We start from the raw sequence: 20186 nt of genomic DNA, 5'->3' as shown, positions 1-20186 counted from the left end.
CTGTGGTCTTTTCTGGTGGAGATGGTTCACCCGTAGAGGAAGCCCCTTGCTCTTCCGGTGACGACTCCCTCAAGGACCTGGGGGATGCTTCAGGCGATTCCGACTGCTCAGACGGCTGACGCCGAGGCAGCGACGTCCGAACCGTCAGTGTTGTCTTTGGCTTCTCCGGGGAGGCATGTCATTCTGGTTCCCGATGCCGATCCGGATGCTCGACCTCGGGCGGCTTCGATACCATAGCGGAAGGCGCACGTTGAGGGGTTCTGCAAGACATCCGGGATCGATAGGAAGTCTCCAAAGCCTGATCCCAATTCATCTGCCGCGGTGGCAACCAAGGGAACGGGGGTTGCATCGGGTAAGCACTGTAGAGGTACTGCCATTGCCGCTGATCCCAAGGAATCTGCGACACTGGCCGATGAGGAGACAGATCCCTCTTTTGGTAGCGAGGAGAGCGGCTGCTCGACAACCGATCCCGGTGAGAGTCCCGATGTCGATCCCGGGCAGGACTACAAGAACAAGGGGTCCCTTGCCTCGGCGTGAGCCGACCCGATGGGCTTCTTTCGGTATCGACGCGTTGCGCTGAATCAATCTCGGAGTCAGAGTCGGAGATGACCAGCTGAGTCGACATTGAGGTAAGCGGTGGCGGGCTCGACCGACAAATGGGTGAGGCGAAGAGCTTCAGCAGCGGGACGACCGACGTCGAAGACTCAGAGAGCGATGCAGGCAAGGATTGCAAAGCGGCCTTGTGCTTCGGCTTATCGGCCTTCTTCTGCTTCTTCGTCTTTTCAGCATGTGACCCCTTGTCCTCCTTGTGCTTCTTTGCCGGCACCGAGGACTCCGATGCAGCTGCCGAGCCCGAGCGCTTGCGGGGGCGATCGGCGTCGGAGGGACCTTTTTCGGCATCGACCGATTTCGGTGTCGACAGTTCAGCCGAAGGTTGCCCTTGATCGGTGGAGAGCGCACGTGGTGATAGTGCTTTCTTCATGAGCGCTGCCGCCAGCCGCGCTGCCCTGTTCTTCCTCGTCTGCTTTGAGAACTTGGCGCAATGGATGCACGAGTCCGGCTTGTGCTGCTCTCCCAGGCACAGCAAGCACAGAGAATGGCCGTCCGGCGGCACGATTTTGCTTCCGCACTTCGAACAGCGACGGAAGAAACCCCACCGCTTTTCCATACGAGGGTTAGGAAAAACGGGTGGAAGGCCCGAGAGCACGGGGGGGGGGGCGCCCCAAAGGGCGGAAAAACTCACCCCACGCTCCGGACGAACAAACCTAACGCTATCTAACTAAACAAACTAACACTAACAACTAACACTAACTATTTCTAACAATTTAGGACAGAGTCCAACGAAGTTCACCGACCGTAACAAAAAGATCAACCGATCAGCGCGGCGGTCAGAAGAAAACTGGCGGGATGTCCGCTCCCGTCCTGGCGAGCATGCACAGTGGAGGGGGGGTCTGCGCATGCGCGCTGGGACGGAGGCGCGGAAATCCGCAGCTTTTGAAGTTTTCCGATCAGGGTCGGCGCCGGCGCCTCTCCCTATTGGTGTGATGCACAGAGACCACGAAGATCTGCTCAGACTTTCATCAACTTTGTCTTTGACAACAGCACCCCAGTCTTGTCTCAATTGAACTTCAGTTTATCAGTCAACCATCCCATTATCATCTCCAGGCACCTATTCATGATTTCCACAGACCCACCTGACTCAATTGTTGAGAAGTATAACTGGGTGTCATCTGTATATTGTTTGCACCTTACTTCAAGTCCCGATTATCTTTCTCAGAAGTTTCATGTAGACATTAACCAGCATGGGGGACAATGGAATCTTGCAGGACACTGTAGCATAAATGCCATATGGCTGAACAGCAATCTCCCAGCACCACCTTCTGGAATCATCAGCTCAAGTCAGAGCAGAACCACAGAAGAACAATACCACCACCACCACCCCTGCAACCAGACTCTCCAGAAGGATACTATGGTTGATGGTATAAAAAGCTGCAGACAGTTCCAGGAGGAGCAATAGGGGCACACTCCCCTGTCTCTCTCCTGTTGAAGACAATCCATCAGAGAGACTGATGCCATTTCTGTCCCAAATCCAGGCCTGAATTCAGATTGAAATGAGCCTTGAGTCTTATCAATTGTAGCTTGAGATGCCAGGGATTGAAGCTGGGATTTTCTGTATCCAAAGAAGGTTCTCCATCACTGAGTGTTATTCCTTCCTGGAATCTCCAATGAGCTTAGCATAGATTCAAGTAAATTTTCATCAGTCATTTCATCACCTTCCAAGAGTTGAATCAAAAAATTTTTGGGAAATCAACAACAATAATCTCTTAATTTCCTTCCCAATGTTCATTGACATATGCAAACTTTAAAATCTGATGCTGGAAATATAGAAACATTTCACCATATTTTATTAATTATAGAATTTATTTTGCATCCTGTGCAGGGATGCTGAAGTGGCTATAATATCACTGAGTGTTGATGTAGTCTAAGAGAAAAAGAGAAAATAACTACAGAATTCTAGAGGGGGAAAAACACATGAAGTGTCTTGGGATAAAAATCCTAAAAGGCAAAGAGATTGTATTATGGGGGAAAGACAGGCGAAGGAGGAAAGGAAACAAAGAGAAAGACAGACTAGAGCACTGGCCCAATTACAAGTTTATTGAACCTTTCCAGGATATTAAGTTATGATTGTATCCCCTATGGATTTTTCTGAATTTTAAATCAGCAAACTAGTTCTAAGAAACACCAACATCCTAGGTAAATAGCTATTATTCCCATTTTATAGACAGGAAACTGAGGCTGAGAGATAATGATTTATGCATGGCCAGTCAGTCAGACAATGGCTAAACCAGAATACCAATTCACAGCCATTCCTAACAAATTTCTGGCTTTTTCATCAGCAAGCAAACTGTATTTAAGCACAAAAGTAAAAAGAGCTGAAGAAGTTGTATTCAATAGCTTCCTGATTTTCAGAGTACTACTAGAATTCTTGATGACTCTAAAGTAGTTACACTGGTTTCTCTCATCATAGGATTCTACTTTATCTAATTTTAATTTTTCACTTCTCTCCAAAATCCCTCATTTTTATTAATTTTGCAGAAGTTTAAGCGCTACAATTTTGCAGAAGTTTAAGCGCTACAAATTAATCCTTTCTTCAGAAATTCAGAGTACAATTGAAGAAGACTGACATATGCTGAATATTGCAGCCTTTTGTTTACATCACACCCATCTGGACACTTTTTTACTTGAATTGCAGCAGAGCTATGTGCCAAGTGGCTTTGAGTCTTAGGCTTGCAGAGAAGACAAAGCACAAATTGTCCTCTTCCTGTTATCCCAATTAAAATTTGCAGGTGCAACACAACTGTAATCAGGAACTTTGGAGATATATGGTGTGCAACAGAAACCAACCTTACTTATCACTTTCCAAACAACTGTTTCTTTCCAGTCATAGAATTCTTGAACTTTTCCAAAATCAGGCACCAGATAATACCTGATTGTCAACATAAGGTCACATAAAACAAAAATGAAGTGAGACACTTATGAAGATTAATCATAAACATAAGGTTCAGCTTAATAATCCAGTTTCTCACTCCATTACTAAACGTGGAAAACAGGGCATGTTGTGTTAGCAGGATGCTGAAGCAGATGTGTTTACATATCACAGGTACGCTGTACTCAAGGTCAAGAAAATAACTTTCAAAGAAAAGCTGAAGAAAATCAACTCATTTGTTAGATGGATCTGCAGAAAAGTCATGTCAAAAATAAAAGCTGGGTAGACTTTTGCATCATAATATCTATAAAACTGAGCAGTTTTTCACATAGGGCTCAGTCTCGACGTGGAGACCTAAAGACAGAAAGATATGGGGTATAGAAATGGGTTATATCAATTAATGTATTAATTCTGCAGTTATAACAAGCCCAGGCCTCTAGCATATGGGTCGAGCAGCCCCTTCATTTTTGTCCAGTCCACAGGACTGAAGTCTGAAGTACTGTAAGGTAAGGTAAAGAATGCTGTCAAGTCACAAGCAACTAATGCTAACCCCCACCATAGGATTTGCAAGGCAAGAAATAAACAGGTGTTTTGTTATTGCCTTCCATTGCGTAGACTTCCTTGGTACTGACCATGGCCAACTCTGCTTAGCTGCCAAGCTCAGACAAGACTGGGCTGACCTGGGCTACATAGCAGGCCCATGAAAAGATAGATCTAACAGAACTGTGCAGTAGACTTACTATAACGTGGTGTTCAAAATAAATGGCTCTGAAAGCAATGAGAATTTCCACATTCTTTCAATCAAGGAATGCTTCAACAGTTGTTACACTTCACACACCAAAAAGGTATATTCGTTTATAATAATTTTTTTCTGGAGCCAGGAAATACTCTGCAGCATAGGAAAACAAATGTACACCTGGCTGGGAATTTAGCTTTCATGACATGCAAAACTGATTAAGTGGTAAATGCCTTTGCTGAAAGTCATTCATAACCCTTGCAGAATGCAAGCTGTGTCACAGTCAGTTACAGTTTCTTTATTAACTGGAAATGAGACAAAGGATTGCAAAAGAAAAAAATAGTGTTAAGCCACAGTGTACAGATTGTTCTATTTGCACCATAAAACACAGAACTAAGTCACAGGAAAAGATCCATTTATGTATAGGAAATATCTTCCAGTACAAATCAATGGAAATATAGGAAATGCCAACAGAAATAAAAAGCAAACAGAGTAAAAAAGGATCACTGAAAAACTTGAATCCTTGTGACCCCACATGAGCAAAATAAAGTTAGGCCAATTTCTTTGAAACATCAACCTAAAAAGGACACCAGAAAAATGCAGAGCCCCTGGCTTCTGGGGCCCCTATCCTTTGCACTGTACTTAGCTCAACAGAAAATAAAACTGATTTGTCTGTCTACCATTAATTACCAAGATTTGTGACGAAAAGCATTTCATGAACAATCTCAGCAAACACACTCCACACATATGAACCGTGTTTTGTGTTTGTGATGTGTCAGAGACAACAGAATGGATCCTATCACTTGGGTAATTACAGAGCATTCCAGCGGAAGAAGAGCTCTTCTGCTGGAGAAGCAGTAATATCCAACCCAATATGAAATGTTTGGGAAATGTTACCCGCTATTTGGGGAAAAGGTCTGAGTCAAACTCTACTGTGATGAAATGGAAGCTCGCTCTTTCACCAACCTGGATTTTCATTAAGTATATAATTCAGAGAATAATCTAAGAAACTCATTTCACAGCCCAAGATTAATTGTCTTGTATTTGTGAATTATTTTATCTATTAACAATAAATATTAATCAGAAAGCAATAGCAGGTAGATGTAAAATAGCACTGCTCATATCTGCATAGTCAAAGTCAACGAAGTCCCATGAAATCAAGAGGAAGTGTGCTGAGCTGTCAAGAGTTCATGAGATGGTATGATTTTAACAAACTTCTCCTTTTAGGCAATTCTTCACAGCTGTCACAACATCTTGCAACACACTGTCTCTGTTCTCCCTTGTAATCTAAAAATCAGAAGAACAGCTATCAGCACAAAAAGAGTTCAGATTACTAATGGTTGTCACTTATCACAATAGTGGTTAATGTGCAAAGCTCAGGGCCTTTACACAGTTGTCAAGCAAGATAACTTTTATAATACTTGATGGGTTTTTAATTACTTTTAATTTATTAACAGCAAAAAGATTAGGTGTACTATTCACTACCAATGTAAAAATATGTAAGCATATATAGTGGGTGTCATCAGAACAGCAAATATGAATGTATCAAATTCTCGACATGGCCAGATCTGTAGATACTTAAACCCAGAGACTGGAGCTGTGAACAAACAAGACACATCTGTTTACAAATCTGAGAGAAGACCCAGATTTGCAAGAAAATCTGAAACAAAAATATGCATTGGGGGACATCAAAAATAACAGTAACACAATAACAAAAGAAATAGCACATGAAACTTGAAGAAATGAATGCCTTATGCTAGGCAACCATAACAGTATTACCAGCCTTCAACTGGCTGTTCTAGGCTTTGAGAGTGATTTTTTCAAGGGCAGACCTGGCAGCAGCCCCCTAGCAACTCGATACCATACAACTTGCATGACTCACTCAGGACTGGTTGCTTGCAACTGCTAAATGGTGGTCATCCCAGAAAAACCGGTGTTGAGTAGTGGCTGGAGTTTCAGACTGGGATCTGGGTGACTCAAGTTCAAATCCCCACTTTGCCACAGAAGGTCATTGGATGACTTTGGGACAGTTACACATTCTCAGTCCATTCTATCTCACAGGGTTGTTATAAAAATAGAATGGAGAAGAACAATGTAAGCTACTTTAAGTCCCTACTATGGGAAAAGACAGGGTGTAAATGACGTTAATAAATAATAAATATAGCCAAAGACTAGGGGGGGGAGCTTATAAAAATAGGGGTGGAGGCAGTGGTTGGGAAAGGAAAGACACAAGGAAAGCTGAGGATATAAGGGCTGCCAGGAGGATGGGAAGAGGAAATAGTGTGAGGAGAAGGAGTGCAGCTGAAGATTGCACATGCAATACTGTTTTTCCCAGTGGGGTGAAATAACCAAGAAAGGCCAGGAAAAGATCAACTTGCAAAATCAGTCTGGAGATGGAGTCTCTGCTGTGCTTGGAAAAGAAAAGGGAAGGAGACAGAAAAAAGGTGCAGCTATAAATCTATACTCTTTGATGCTTTTCATCAAAATAAATTGGCATAGATGAATCAAGAGCATCTTGGGTATTTACCTACATTGATTTTGTGTCTGATATTTCTGACTTCATGTAGCTTAATCTAAAGCAGATTTGACATGTTGTTACCAGATGCCAGAAACAAACAAATGTGAGATGGAGCTCATGTGCACACAAATAAATGAAAATGTCTAGCACTACAAACAAACATTAAGAAACAATGCAATGGAAGGTGGTATACAGAGCTGAAAGATATCCAGATGCCTGGCCTATGCAAATTTTGTGTGGGCTCCTGATAATTTGAAATAGTTTTAGGGATTTGGTGGCAGATGAATACTGGTAAGAGAAATATTCTGCATTTATTTACATTTTCCTCTCCCCTCCCAATAACCAGTGGATTGACAGGCTTATTAAAAAGACCAGTACTCAGATTCAAAGGCTCTTCTTAGCAAGAAGTCTAAGCAGAATTTGTTTTAAAATATATTTTTTGTATTTTTATGTGTGTGTGTATGAGTGTGTGTGCATTTGGAAGTCATGGCAACCTCTGGTGACTGACACCCACTGGTGGCCTGGAGGATATTCAAGGAGGTGGCTGAATAAAGCCTGCCCCTTCCTCTGGGCTCTGGTATTCCAAGGAGGTCTCCCATCCAAGTACTTGCCAGAGTCAAACCTGCAAAAGCCTCAGTAGTAGCTGGGATAATTCTTCTTTAGCACAGGTTAGTCTTTAGACATCCAGGTATAAATCCAATAGGGCAAAACTTTAATGAGTTAGGACAATAAGCCACACTGTAACAAATTAAAAACGCTAATATAAAGACCAAATGCCATGAGCAATAATACAGGAGGTCATAGCCTTAGTTACTCACCAACTTTGTTAGACAACAAAGCTGTTTATAATCAATATTATGCAGAGAAAAAGACCAGTCATAACTTTCATTTTCAAACTGTGGTGACCATATGGTCAAACAGTGCAAGTTAAAGGTACATACAGGTACAAACCCAACAGGGCAAAAGGCTCAAAAAGTTGGGGCAATAAACCACAAACCCAATTTTTATTGATGCTTTTGCCCTATTCTTCACAGTGTGGCTTATTGCCCCAATGCATTGAGGCTTTTGCCCTATTGGATATCCAAAGACTAACCCGTCCTGAGGAAGAACTGCCCCAGCTACTACTGAGGCTTTTTGTCCTATTTGAATTGTACCTGGGTGTCCAAAAATGCTGAGGAAGAAGATATCTTTGAAATAAGTGATAGCTACTCTAGATTCTTCATCCCTTCCTGGGTTTACTAATTTTTGGAAACAGACATCCTTGAACTGTGCTTTGGACTTTTGATCTGTATATCATCTTATGGATTTTGATGTTTACTTTGGATTGAGTTTATGAACAGTTGTTATTTATCCACATGACATTTCTTGTCTTTGAATCATATGATATAGTCTTTTGAATAAGGTTTCTCACTTTTCCTTATATTTATTAATAAGATACACACATATTGATAAGTACTTCTTTATTGTTGCTTAGTTATTGTTACCTTTTTGGCACTTTGAATCACAGTCTACATTTCCTTTGTCATTTGGTTTATAACTGTGATTCCTCTAGATATTTGTGGAAATATGCATTGAACAGGAGCAATAAATTCTAATTCATATACTTCATTCCTAAATAAATTATGGCTGCAATTGTAACAGTGTTAGGTGTTAGGCTGTTCTAATATGGTGAGATTACTGGAAATTTAGTCAATTACAATTGTAAATTCTGCCCAACAAGAACTGGAACAAAAGGCCAGTCTTGCATGCCTCTACATGGTATCAGTGCAGTGTAGACTAGACATAAGACTCTCAGGACAGGTGTATGAGGACACACCATTCACTTATTTCCATAACTAGACCAAGCCTCAGCAACTGAGACTGACAGAGTTCTTCTCCTCAAGCAGGGTTTTGTGGTTGCCGCACACAGGGTGCCAGTCTGGATACTGTAATGAAAACCCCTGCTTGTTTTACAATAGTTACAGAAATGAATAATGCTGCCAATGGTGAGGACACCATGAGACTACAGATGTTCTATAAAGTCTCTGCGGCTCATCTAAAGGGATACAGCTTGGCTTTATGCAAATGAGCCTTAGACTTGCAAACTCCTTTATGCTTCCTTCCATGCTCTAGTTCCCTTGCTTCCTTTCTGGTTTGCACAAATCATGCTTTGCCCAGTTTGGATGCAACAGCAAACACTGCTCTGCCACAGGGGGATGAGGATAAGAACATGCAAGGGGAAAGGACATGTGAGCTCAAGGTTCTGTCACAATATGTCAGCCATGAATTGGGATTATGTCTGGGCTGGCTCTAAACTATAACAGGAAGTAGTCATGAGAATGACATCAGACCCCATGCAGTATTATGATGAAAACATCCTCAGTGGATTGTTAAGTGACTTACACTGAAGACCTTCACATCCTCTCTATTTCTGATCTCTTCCACAAGCCTCAGAGGCTTTCCTTTAGGCACTGGAATCGTTCCAAGAATCACAGTTCCTGAGCCACTCAGAATTTGATGGACAGCTTGAATAAAGGACTGGCTGAAGAGCTCCATTTTACCAATCTCATCAATTACACAGACTTTTTTCACTCCACTGCTGTCAAGATCAGCCTAAGAAGAAAATATAAAAAACATGATTTAAAAGCCCAGCAAGACAGTTTACCAGGTTTATGGATGAATGAAGTCATCATTCTGTATAGGAAAAAAACCCAACTTCAAAAAAACAATTTCTCTGAAAGATAAACATTTCATAAAAGGGGGGAGGCTTTCTTTCTAAGAATGCCAGATATTTACTTGTATAAAATAAAAAAGATGCCATTTCATCCAGTAAACAACATTGAATGTGCAAATTTCCCAGAAGAGGGTGCTCAATATGGCACTGGCTCCATGTTCTGTTTCTCTGAGCAACTGTACCTTGTTTTCAGTATATACCTTGCTCCGTGTATCTCAAGAACTTAAAATAATAAGTTTTGACAAGCACTAATGGAAAATAAGTGGATAATTCTCTGAAAGAGAGACTGAACTTTTTGATGGATCTTTCCTGACACATCTTGAGGTACTTCTCTTCTATTTACCATACACCCTCAAATATAATGGAATCTATCTGATTTTATTAAATGTTCCTGCATGTAGGGCATTACATATCAAACCACACTTGGAAGGCAGCATTCTAATAAATTTTATTGGAAACTATGAAATATAACTAAACTACAGTTTATTCAAAGCAAAAATATAAACATGAAAGTTTCCTGATGTTAACATTTTCTACAAGACTCTGTAATTCAGAATGCGTTGCCTTCTTCCTTTCTCTCAGTAGTTCCTTCAGGAAATCTGTTTCTATAAATCTTGAGGAGTGTACATATTCAGTCTCTCAATTTTCACTTTTATCCAAAATTGAACTTTACTTGGCTTCCAGGTGCCACAGGACTCAATCCTCATTCCTGTTAGGGAAATTCTGTTTGAAATTCTATTTCTTTATCTCAAACAGTCCGATGGATCACTGGATCAAATAATCATTCAGATGCATTTGTAATTTGCTGCCATTCAAAGATCTTTCTTATATCCAGTCTCAGTTATAATCACACAGTACTTAGGCATCTTGACTGTAAATGGACTTCCTGACAACCACCCCACCCCCTTATAAGTAAAAGCTGAAGAAATTCTGTTTCACCTGTATCTGACAAAATATGCTTGTATTGTAAAGCTTATATTGTGAATAAAACTTTGTTGGTCTTTTTTAGTGCCACTGGACTCAAACTTTATTTTGCTTTTAAAGTGTTCTCAAGGATGCTTTTAAACTTGTTTATTAATTATTTAGAGTTGGAAGTAAGCAGTGAAGTAGCAAAGTTTGTGGATGACACTAAATTGTTCAGGGTGGTGAGAACCAGGGAGGACTGTGAGGCACTCCAAAGGGATCTGTCAAGGCTGGGTGAGTAAGTGTCAATGTGGCAAATGAGATTCAATGTGGCCAAGTGCAAAGTAATGCACATTGGGGCCAAAAATCCTAAATATAAATACATGTTCATAGTGTCTGAACTGGTGGAGACTAACCGAGAGAGAGATCTTGGAGTCGAGGTAGATAACTCACTGAAAATGTTGAGGCAGTGTGCGACTGCAAAAAAAAAAGGCCAATGCTGTGCTGAGGATTATTAAGAAAGGAACTGAAAACAAATAATCCAGTTTCATAATAAAAAGGCAGGTAGTCCCCTGTACAACCATCAGTTGTTTCCAACTCTCGGGTGATGTTGCATCACGACATTTTTACGACACACTTTTTATGCGATGGTTTGCCATTGCCTTCCCCATTCATCTACACTTTGCCCCTAGTGAGCTGGGTACTCATTTTACTGATCTTGGAAGGATGGAAGTCTGAGCCAACCTTCAGCTGGCTACCTGAACCCAGCTTCTGCTGGTGTCGAACTCAGGTCATGAGCAGAACTTGGACTGCAATACTGCAGATACCACTCTGCGCCACGAGGCCATGCAGTACCATAATGCCCCTGTATAAATAGATGGTGTGGCCTCATTTGGAATATTGTGTACAATTCTGGTCACCACAGCTCAAAAAAGATATGGCATTGGAAAAAGTCCAGAAAAGGGCAACTAGAATGATTAAAGGGTTGGAACACTTTCCCTATGAAGAAAGGTTAAAGTACTTAGAGCTCTTTAGCTTGAAGAAATATCAACTGAGGGAGTGACATGATAGAGGTTTACAAGATTATGCATGGGATAGAGAAGGTAGAGAAAGAAGTACTTTTCTCCCTTTCTCACAATACAAGAACTCATGGGCACCCGATGAAATTGCTGAGCGGTCAGGATTGAATGGGTAAAAGAAAGCACTTCTTCACCCAAAGAGTGATTAACACATGGAATTCACTTGCATAGGAGGTGGTGGCATAGACACCTTCAAGAGGGGACTGGATAAACATATGGAGCAAAAGTCCATCAATGGCTATTAGCCACAGGGTATAGGTAGAACTCTCTGTCCGGAGCAGTGATGCTCTGTATTCTTGGTGCTTGGGGGACAACAGTGGGAGGGCTTCTAGTGCCCTGGCCCCACTAGCGGACCTTCTGATGGCACCTGGTTTTTTGGCCACTGTGTCACAGAGTTTTGGACTGGATGGACTATCAGTCTGATCCAACGTGGCTTCTCTTATGTTCTTATGAGGACACTGAAGGAAGAAACATCCATTGACACATGCCCTGGTTGTCACACATTTTGAAAAGTGGCTGTCTGCCACATAGCATATCTTCTAGTCAAGTTTTGGATTCTTTCACTTCACTCAGCCTAGAGGAAGTTGACAGAGTACTCTCCACTGTGCGCCCAACCACCGGCTAATTACCGGCCGGTGACAAACTTGCCATTCTTAGGCAAGATTATTGAAAGGGCTGTGGCAGTGCAGCTTCAGAGTTTTCTGGATGATGCTTGCGTGCTTAATCCTCATCAATTCGGTTTTCGTCTGGGAGTTCCTCCACGGGAACATATTCAGCCTGTGCTGAAAGCATTGCACTGGCTACTGATAGGATACCGGATTTGCTTCAAGATGCTGGTCGTTACCGTTAAGCCCTATATGGCTAGGGTCCTGCATACTTTAGGGACCGCCTTTCCCTGCACATGCCCCAGCGAGCACTTTGGTCAGGGTCTCAAAACCTGTTGACAGTCCCCAGCATCAGAGAAGTGAGGTTCAAAACAACAAAAGCCAGGGCCTTTTCCATTGCTGCCCCTAGCTGGTGGAATGAATTGCCAGAGTTTAGGGCCCTGCAAGAGCTTTTACAGTTCCACAGGGCCTGCAAAATGGCACTTTGCCGCCAGGCATTTACATGATGGTAATATCTGCAGCAACAGAATTGGCCATAAGAACACCACCAATGGCCCATCTTATCACACTATGGCGATCCTGAGACCTCTGAGTACAGCTAACCACCAGAATTCAATCACTGCCTGAAACTATTATAGTAGCACATGCAAAATGTTTTAACCAATTGTTTCTATGTTTTTATTGTTGTTTATTTTTATTTTACCGATCACACTAATGTGCTTGTGTTGACCCTCGGTTTGTGAGTTGCCTTGAGCCTGTCTTCGGCGGGGAGGGTGGGATATAAATTAAATAAATAAATAAATAAATAGAAGGTTCCAGGGCTTTTTTTGTAGCAAGAACTCCTTTGCATATTAGGCCACACACCCCTGATGTAGCCAATCCTCCGAGAGCTTACAGGGCTCTTAATACAGTGCCTACTGTATCAGGAGGATTGGGTACATCAGGAGAGTGTGGCCTAATATGCAAAGGAGTTCCTGCTACAAAAAAAGCCCTGGTGGGTGCCAATGAAACAAAACATGATAACTGGGGTGAGTCCATGCAAATTTGTAAATAAAAATGAGGCCCTTTAGCTAATTAGCAAACTTCTGCTTTAAACCCAGGGGTCAAACATGTGGCCTGGGGGTCAAATCAGGCCTCCGGAGGGCTCCTAACAGACCCCTGGGCAACTGCCTGTCATCTGCTTTCTTCCCCCCACCTCTTGTTTCCTTCTGTATCACAGCTTGCTTTGCCAAGCTTGCTCCATCGCACAGGAGCTACAGAGCTAAGCTTCTATTTTCTCCACTGGCTGAGGCTCCTCCCTTGAGAAGGAAGAATAACTTGCTTCAAAGGAAGCTCTGGCTGTTTCCTTTCTTTCCCAGGGATCAAAACAAGGAGGAACCTCAGCCAACTGAAAGAAGAGAGGTTTGGCTCAGTAGCTCTGCTGTGCAACTGAGAGAGCCTGGATTGCATGGATGAGAGAGATACAAAGAAAGCACATTTAAGACCAGCAACTGCTAATGTTTTAAGCATGTTTTATTTTAAGTTTTTTAAAAGTCTTTGTTTGTCTGTGTCCTTTATAAGGTTTAGATCTCTGCTACCTGGCATTACATTTTATGACACACATGGCCCAGCCCTGGCAAGGTCTCATTTCTGTCAGATCCGGTCCTCATAAGAAACGAGTTTGACCCCCCCTGCTTTAAATCAAAGAGCCACTACATCATGAAGAGCCTCTGAAAGAATACAAAATCCTACATTTATATTTCTGCCCCGTGGCGTAGAGTGGTAAATATATATATATATATTTATATATATAATCTGCCCTGTGGCACAGAGTGGTAAAGCTGCAATACTGCATTCCTAAGCTCTGCTCATGACCTGAGTTCGACCCTGGCTGAAGCTGGGTTCAGGTAGCCGGCTTGAGGTTGACTCGGCCTTCCATCCTTCCAAGGTCAGTAAAATGAGTACCCAGCTTGCCGGAGGTAAAGTGTAGATGACTGGGGAAGGCAATGGCAAACCACCCCGTAAAAAGCCCACCGTGAAAATGTGAAAGCGACGTCACCACAGTCAGAAATGATTGGTGCTTGCACAGGGGACTACCTTTACCTTTATTAACAACTTCAGATCAGATTCTACTCACCAAGAACTCAAATAAGCTACTCACATGTCTCAGCAAAGGAAGAACCAACTGTTCAAATGAAACTAAGTCTACTACATATTGGCCAACACGGTATTCATGCCCTGCCACTGAAGGGCTAGATCTAAACAAAGAAAGAAAATAGTTAAAAATTAAACACTGCAAGCAGCACTGACAATGAACACCTCAGATACTTTTTCTCAACGGGGAGACACATCAGTCTCCAGTGGGCTTGCAAAGACCCTTCTTCTTTCCCTTTCTCTGCTATTACCTCCATATTTTTCTTTGCTGCCCCAGGTGGCTGCTAGTATTCCAGCACTTGTTACAGCTATATGCACAGTATTATAATGAAATGTGATAGTCAGGTTGGAGTGGGCTATTATCGGAACATGTGTTAGCAATGGACTGGTCAGTCAGGGCATGGGATTTACCCAAGTGCTCCTTTAATTGCTCCACAATTTTTATTTACAACATTTATTTATAACATTTTTATGCCACCATTCCACCCTATCAGGGTCAACAACGTGGTATAATTAGGAGTACAGTGCTGATCTTCAAAGCACTTGGCCACATATAGTGGACAGTGTCTACACTTTCACTACTTATTTGATTGCACACTCCAATATTTTGCTTGGTTACAAGACATATTTTCACTCCATGATGGTCATAGTTTTACCACTTCAGCCAAAGCCAACAGCCTTGAGATTTCAGAGCACAGTGGTCATGAAAGGGCATTTATGCATTCCACCAAGAGCTTTGTAAGTCAAATGCCACAGTGTATCTTCGAAAATATCAGTACCCAATCCTAGACAAAACTCCTCTTCTTCCACTTAGAGTGACAACATCAAATCCTATTCTCCGGCCACCTTCTCTCACTTCTTCTGTGTAAAATCCATCAATAGAGACAACTGATGATTTTAAAACTTCAAGGGTTTTCTGGATCAATGTGGTTTTTCCAATTCCTGTAACAAAGAGAGTTTTTGCTGTGCCACACTTTCACTAGCAACAAAATGCAAACCATAATAGCAAGTAAGCAAAAACATATTTTTAGTTTTATATATATATATATATATATATATAGAGAGAGAGAGAGAGAGAGAGAGAGATAAAGCTGCAGTACTCAGTCCAAGCTCTCTGCTCATGACCTGAGTTCGATCCCGGTGGAAGCTGAGTTCAGGTAGCCAGCTCAAGGTTGGCTCAGCCTTCCATCCTTCAAGGTCGGTAAAATGAGTACCCAGTTTGCTGGGGGGGGGGGAAGTGTAGATGACTGGGGAAGGCAATGGCAAACCACCCCGTAAAAAGTCTGCTGTGAAAATGTCATGATGTGACGTCACCCGAGAGTTGGAAACAGCTGGTGGCTGTACAGGGGACTACATTTACCTATATATCAGGCACTTTTATACAAGAATATCTGCTTAAGAATTTGCAGACTGCTTTATTTAGATTTTTCCTGTAAGTGATAAATGAGGCCCATCATCTCAATTTCTACAACAGATGGAAGCTACGCAATAAAGTTTTGCTTACTGATATAATCATCACTGCCTTCCCAGCTCTAATCCTGTCATCCTCTATAATCATGTTAACTTCCACTGACAAATGATTCTGTTTGGTAGGTTTATCACTTAAACCCTCAGGAACCTAATTTATTTCTAAAAATAGGAGGATAATAGTCCCATAATTGTCCATTATTAAAATTGGTCATACTAAATCATTTTTTTAAAATTAAATCACAAAAACTGAATGTTAAGGTGCTTGCAACTGTACTGATGAGGTAGTTGTTTCAAAACCTGTGAGGATCCAAAAAGGAGGTTTGAGCCATGAGAACATTAAATATATACATACACACACACACACACACATATATTTGGTGACATTTAAAAAAAATAAAAATGAAATTTACCTTGACAGTTAACTGCATTTGCCTGTCCTGAACAACAGAGTGATTATAATCCTATAACAGTACACCTGATTTAAGAGTATGTATTTGAAGTGAACTGACATGTGTAGCCTGATCTGATCCTCTGTATACTCATTCAGAAACCAGTCTGACTGTGTCTGGTGGGATTCCCATATACTGTACTATAGAATACAGAACTATAGAAAACTATAGAATACAGAACTATACGCTGGTGGAGGGGGTACCAAATACTGAGATTTGTTATAATCTTTTTATTATCGCAAAAGAAAACAAAAAACACTATTTTGCAGTATTGAGACAATGTTCACTCAACCAAAATGTATGGAATGGAGCAGGATGGGATGTATTTCTTTCCTGAGCATTTTCAGTTGCAAAATTGCAGGGGCAGAGGGAATGGAAGCAGCAAGGGCTAAGAATCAGTGGGAGTAATGGAAGCCATATTTGGCTACAAGTTTCTAACCTAATAAATATAAATTACTGTTTCAGTGTTGTCACACAAACAATAATCAATAAAAGTCCTTCTCAAAAACAGGGCAATCCCAATGCTTTTCTGTACCAGCAATTAAAGCAAGGGCAGGTTTTCAGCCTGTGGTGGGACCAAGGAAGTAAAAGCACAATCCAAGCAAATATGTGTGTTAAGTGCTGTCAAGACTTATGGTGACACTATGAATTAATGACCTCCAAAATGTCCTATCGTTATCAGTCTTGCTTAGGTCTTGCAAACTAACCCTGCTTGTGTGTGTGTGTATTTAAGTACCATCTAACTGCTTCATATTTATAGAGACTGTTGTGTATGCGGACCAAAGTGAAGACTGTATAGGGTTTTTCTGCCTGGCTCATTGGAGCCTTGAGGACTGAGCTTGGGGACTCGGGGACAATGGGCAGCGCGATCCAAATCCCTGCTGCCCTGCACCCACCACAAGCCGCCTGCTGGTTTGAATGACCCAATAATGTGCTTGCACAGGAACCCTGAACTGTATATGGTTGGCCCAGTTCCCCAGACTTGAAGTGCAGCCTATCTAATGCTTTATTCCTCTATTCCTGCTGCCTACATTTTGTCTTTTCCACTGACTCTGTCTTCTCATAGTGTGACCAAAGTTGGATAGCCTCAGTTCAGTAATTTCAGCTACTAGAGAGCCTCATCCAATTTCTGGAAAGCCCCACTGGCCACCAAGAGACTTACAACTCAAGAAACAAGCATAGGCTTGGCCTGTAAATTAGTTTAGTAATATGCTTGAAATGGCAGTCTTATTTTGGAGCGTACAGATTTAAAAGGTGTGCATTTTGTAGCTAAACAGAAATCCGTGGCTGGTGGGGTACTTGAATATGGACTGGCAATTTATCCTAGGGATGCCAGCCTCCATGGGAGAGCTAGGGATCTCCCAGAATTATTGCTCATCTCCAGGCTGCAGAGTTCAGTTCCCCCGGAGAAAATGGATGGAAGGTATCCTCTATGGCAGAAGTGGGGAACCTCCGTCCTGAGGCCTCGAGGTCACTTGGTGTGGCCCTCAGGGATTGCTGGGCCGAACCGAACCATGTGGCAGCCTCCCTGGGGGCTGGCTGGCCAGTGAGGATCATGGGGCCCAGCCGCGCTGTGCAGCAGCCTCCCTAGGGCCAGGCAGGGATCACAAGGCCCAGATGTACTGTGCAGCAGCCTCCCTGCGGCCTGGCTGGCCAGCCAGAATTGCTGCAGGTCCTGGAAAAGTTACTGTCACAGTTCAGTTTGCACTTGATTATCCCAGATGGTGTGACCTAATATGCTAATATTAGGGGATGTGGTCTAATATGCTGCTGGGCTTTTTCTACAAAAAAGCTCTGGACCTATGTATTTGCCTAGGGTGGGGGCCGGGTGTGTGTGTGCTAGATTAGGCTCTCCCCACATGATTTCAAATAAAAGAAACAATTATTTGCATTAATTTTGCTGGCCTGAATCATTCTTCCTCAGCTGAACACTGCTTTTTAAGTTGATATTTTTTTATGGCACACGAATGATGTTATAAAAGGTTCCCCACCCCTGCTCTACGGCTAGGGTTACTTGCCAGCTATGGGTTTGGAAATATCTGGTGATTTTGGGGGCTGCAGTCTCTGGTGGGCGGGGTTATGAGAGTCAAGGGTCTTCAGCAGGATATAAGGCCACAGAGTCCACTCTCCAAAGCAGCCAATTTCCCCGGGGGAACGGACCTCTATCATCTGGAGATCGGCTGTAATAGCAGATCTCCAGGCCTCACCTGGAGGCTGGCAACCCTCCAATGTGACTGTACCCTACTGTGGTTCCTGTGCTCCCCAGGATTTACCCCCAAATCTCCAGAAGTTTCCAAACCTGGACCCAGCAGATCTACCCCCAGGTCAACAGGGCTTACTCCTAAATAAGCGAGCAAGGGTTCCTGGCGCGGTGGTGGGGGTAGTGGGCTACCTGATCACAAGAGGCGTCTATAAGAGCTGCCAGGAAAACTAGACCTGACAACATCCTGTGCGAGGCGGAGCTTTATCCTTTGCAGGAAGCCGGCCCCCGTGCCACAGAGGGCCGAGTTTTCGGCTCCAGCGAGCTTGGCATTCACCTGTTTCGCTTGCGAGCTCGTCAACTTGCCTCTCTGGCCGCTCGGCTTCCTCCTATCCCCCCCGGGGCGCGTCAAAGGGGAGTCGCATTACCTGGTAGTCCCGTGAGAAAAACGTGTTTGGCCATGCTGGGAGCCTGAACTGGCGGGTCTGTGGACTAGTGAAAGTGCCGTCTTTCTTTTGGAACCCTTCTAGAGGGAGCTCTTTCCCCTTTCCTTGCAAGTCCTCCAGCCGACTTGCAAAAGGAGGCGGCGAGTACGCGGCGCTCGAAGAAAGCTGGTGCTGCCTGCAGCTTCCGCCGCAGTCAAACTCCCGAGGTTCCCCTCTTGCAGCTCCTCTACTGACAGCCTCCCTAAGCATGGCGCAGTTTCCTCGGTTTTCTCTTTTTAGTGGTAGCGGGCAATGTGGTCTTCAGTTTGCAGGCGGTAAGAAACTGAGCACTCATTACCTTACTTATGGTAAACTAGTTTTGCAGATTTTTGTGTGATTTCAAAAACAAGAGGTTTTTTTGGCCAGAGGTTAGCCCAAAGGGGGCAAAGCCTCATTCGGTGTGATTTCAGTTAAAACAAACACACAACCCTTCAGCTGTAGGCTAGCTCTGGCAGGTGAGTGTAGCATGCTAAACTGAATACAGAGGAGAACTGGGACTGAATCCTAACAAATGACTGTAAATTGCACCTTCAAGACCAACCAAGTTTTATTCAGAATGTAAGCTTTCGTGTGCTCTTTAAGCACACTTTTATCAGGCGAGAGGATCAGTTATAGTGGGCTGAATGAAATACATGCAGTTTGTTGATTAAGAGGGCAAACTGACTGTGATCACAGGGTAAAACAGTGTGGCTTGCCATTTGGTCTGGATAGCCATAAAAGGTAATAAAGTTTCCTGCCAGTTTCCTGTTTCTGCAAATCTAGGTAAATCACAAAAGGGCATGTATTTCCTAGTTGTCCACCTAATTTACTTATCAACATCAGTCTATACATTATAAACATCATTCTAGTCTGCCATTAGAAAATAAGAATACATAAAATTCAAAGGAAGCCCGTTTGAAAGCTACAAGGGACAGGGCCTTCTCCGTAATGGCTCCATCCTGGTGGAACCAGCTGCCGGAAGAGGTAAGGGCCCTGCGGGACCTTACCCAATTCCGCAGGGCCTGTAAGACAGCCCTCTTCCGGCTGGCCCACAACTAACCGGCACTGAACATTGAACACTGAACATCGAATACTGAACTTGAAATTGAATTTGAATTGAGTGTAGCTTTAAGACCGCTGTATGATTTTAACGTTTATGTACATAACAAATGCCTAGATTTTTAACTATAAATTATGAAATGTTAATTTTAATGCTTAATTTTATATTTTTATGTTAGTTTTACATGTTGTAAGCCGCCCTGAGCCACCTGGTGGGAAGGGCGGGATATAAATCTCAGATAAATAAATAAATAAATAAAATGAAAATATGTTAAGTATATGTAATGAGATAAATAGCCAATATCCTTTTTTGAGTATGTCAATATAAAACATTCTGATACACTATTATAAAAGAGAAATACATTGCAAT

General features: G+C 42.6%; 1 protein-coding gene across 1 annotated transcript; it reads right to left on the bottom strand.

Moving 5' to 3' along the window:
• Positions 1 to 4621: 4621 nt before the first annotated feature.
• Positions 4622 to 18991, bottom strand: NTPCR (nucleoside-triphosphatase, cancer-related). The gene is made up of 5 exons (XM_060242938.1): positions 18722 to 18991; positions 14954 to 15116; positions 14182 to 14278; positions 9124 to 9333; positions 4622 to 5510 (listed from the first exon to the last, which is right to left on the bottom strand). Exons 1-5 carry the CDS (start codon positions 18753 to 18755, stop codon positions 5430 to 5432), a joined length of 585 nt encoding a protein of 194 aa, XP_060098921.1. The 5' UTR covers positions 18756 to 18991; the 3' UTR covers positions 4622 to 5429.
• Between the last annotated feature and the right edge of the window lie 1195 nt (positions 18992 to 20186).

The sequence above is a fragment of the Heteronotia binoei genome, chromosome 1, assembly GCF_032191835.1.
Source record: "Heteronotia binoei isolate CCM8104 ecotype False Entrance Well chromosome 1, APGP_CSIRO_Hbin_v1, whole genome shotgun sequence".
NCBI classification, from domain to species: domain Eukaryota; kingdom Metazoa; phylum Chordata; class Lepidosauria; order Squamata; family Gekkonidae; genus Heteronotia; species Heteronotia binoei.
The sequence above is the reverse complement of the archived record's forward strand: the minus strand, read 5'-3'. Positions and strand labels throughout refer to the sequence as shown.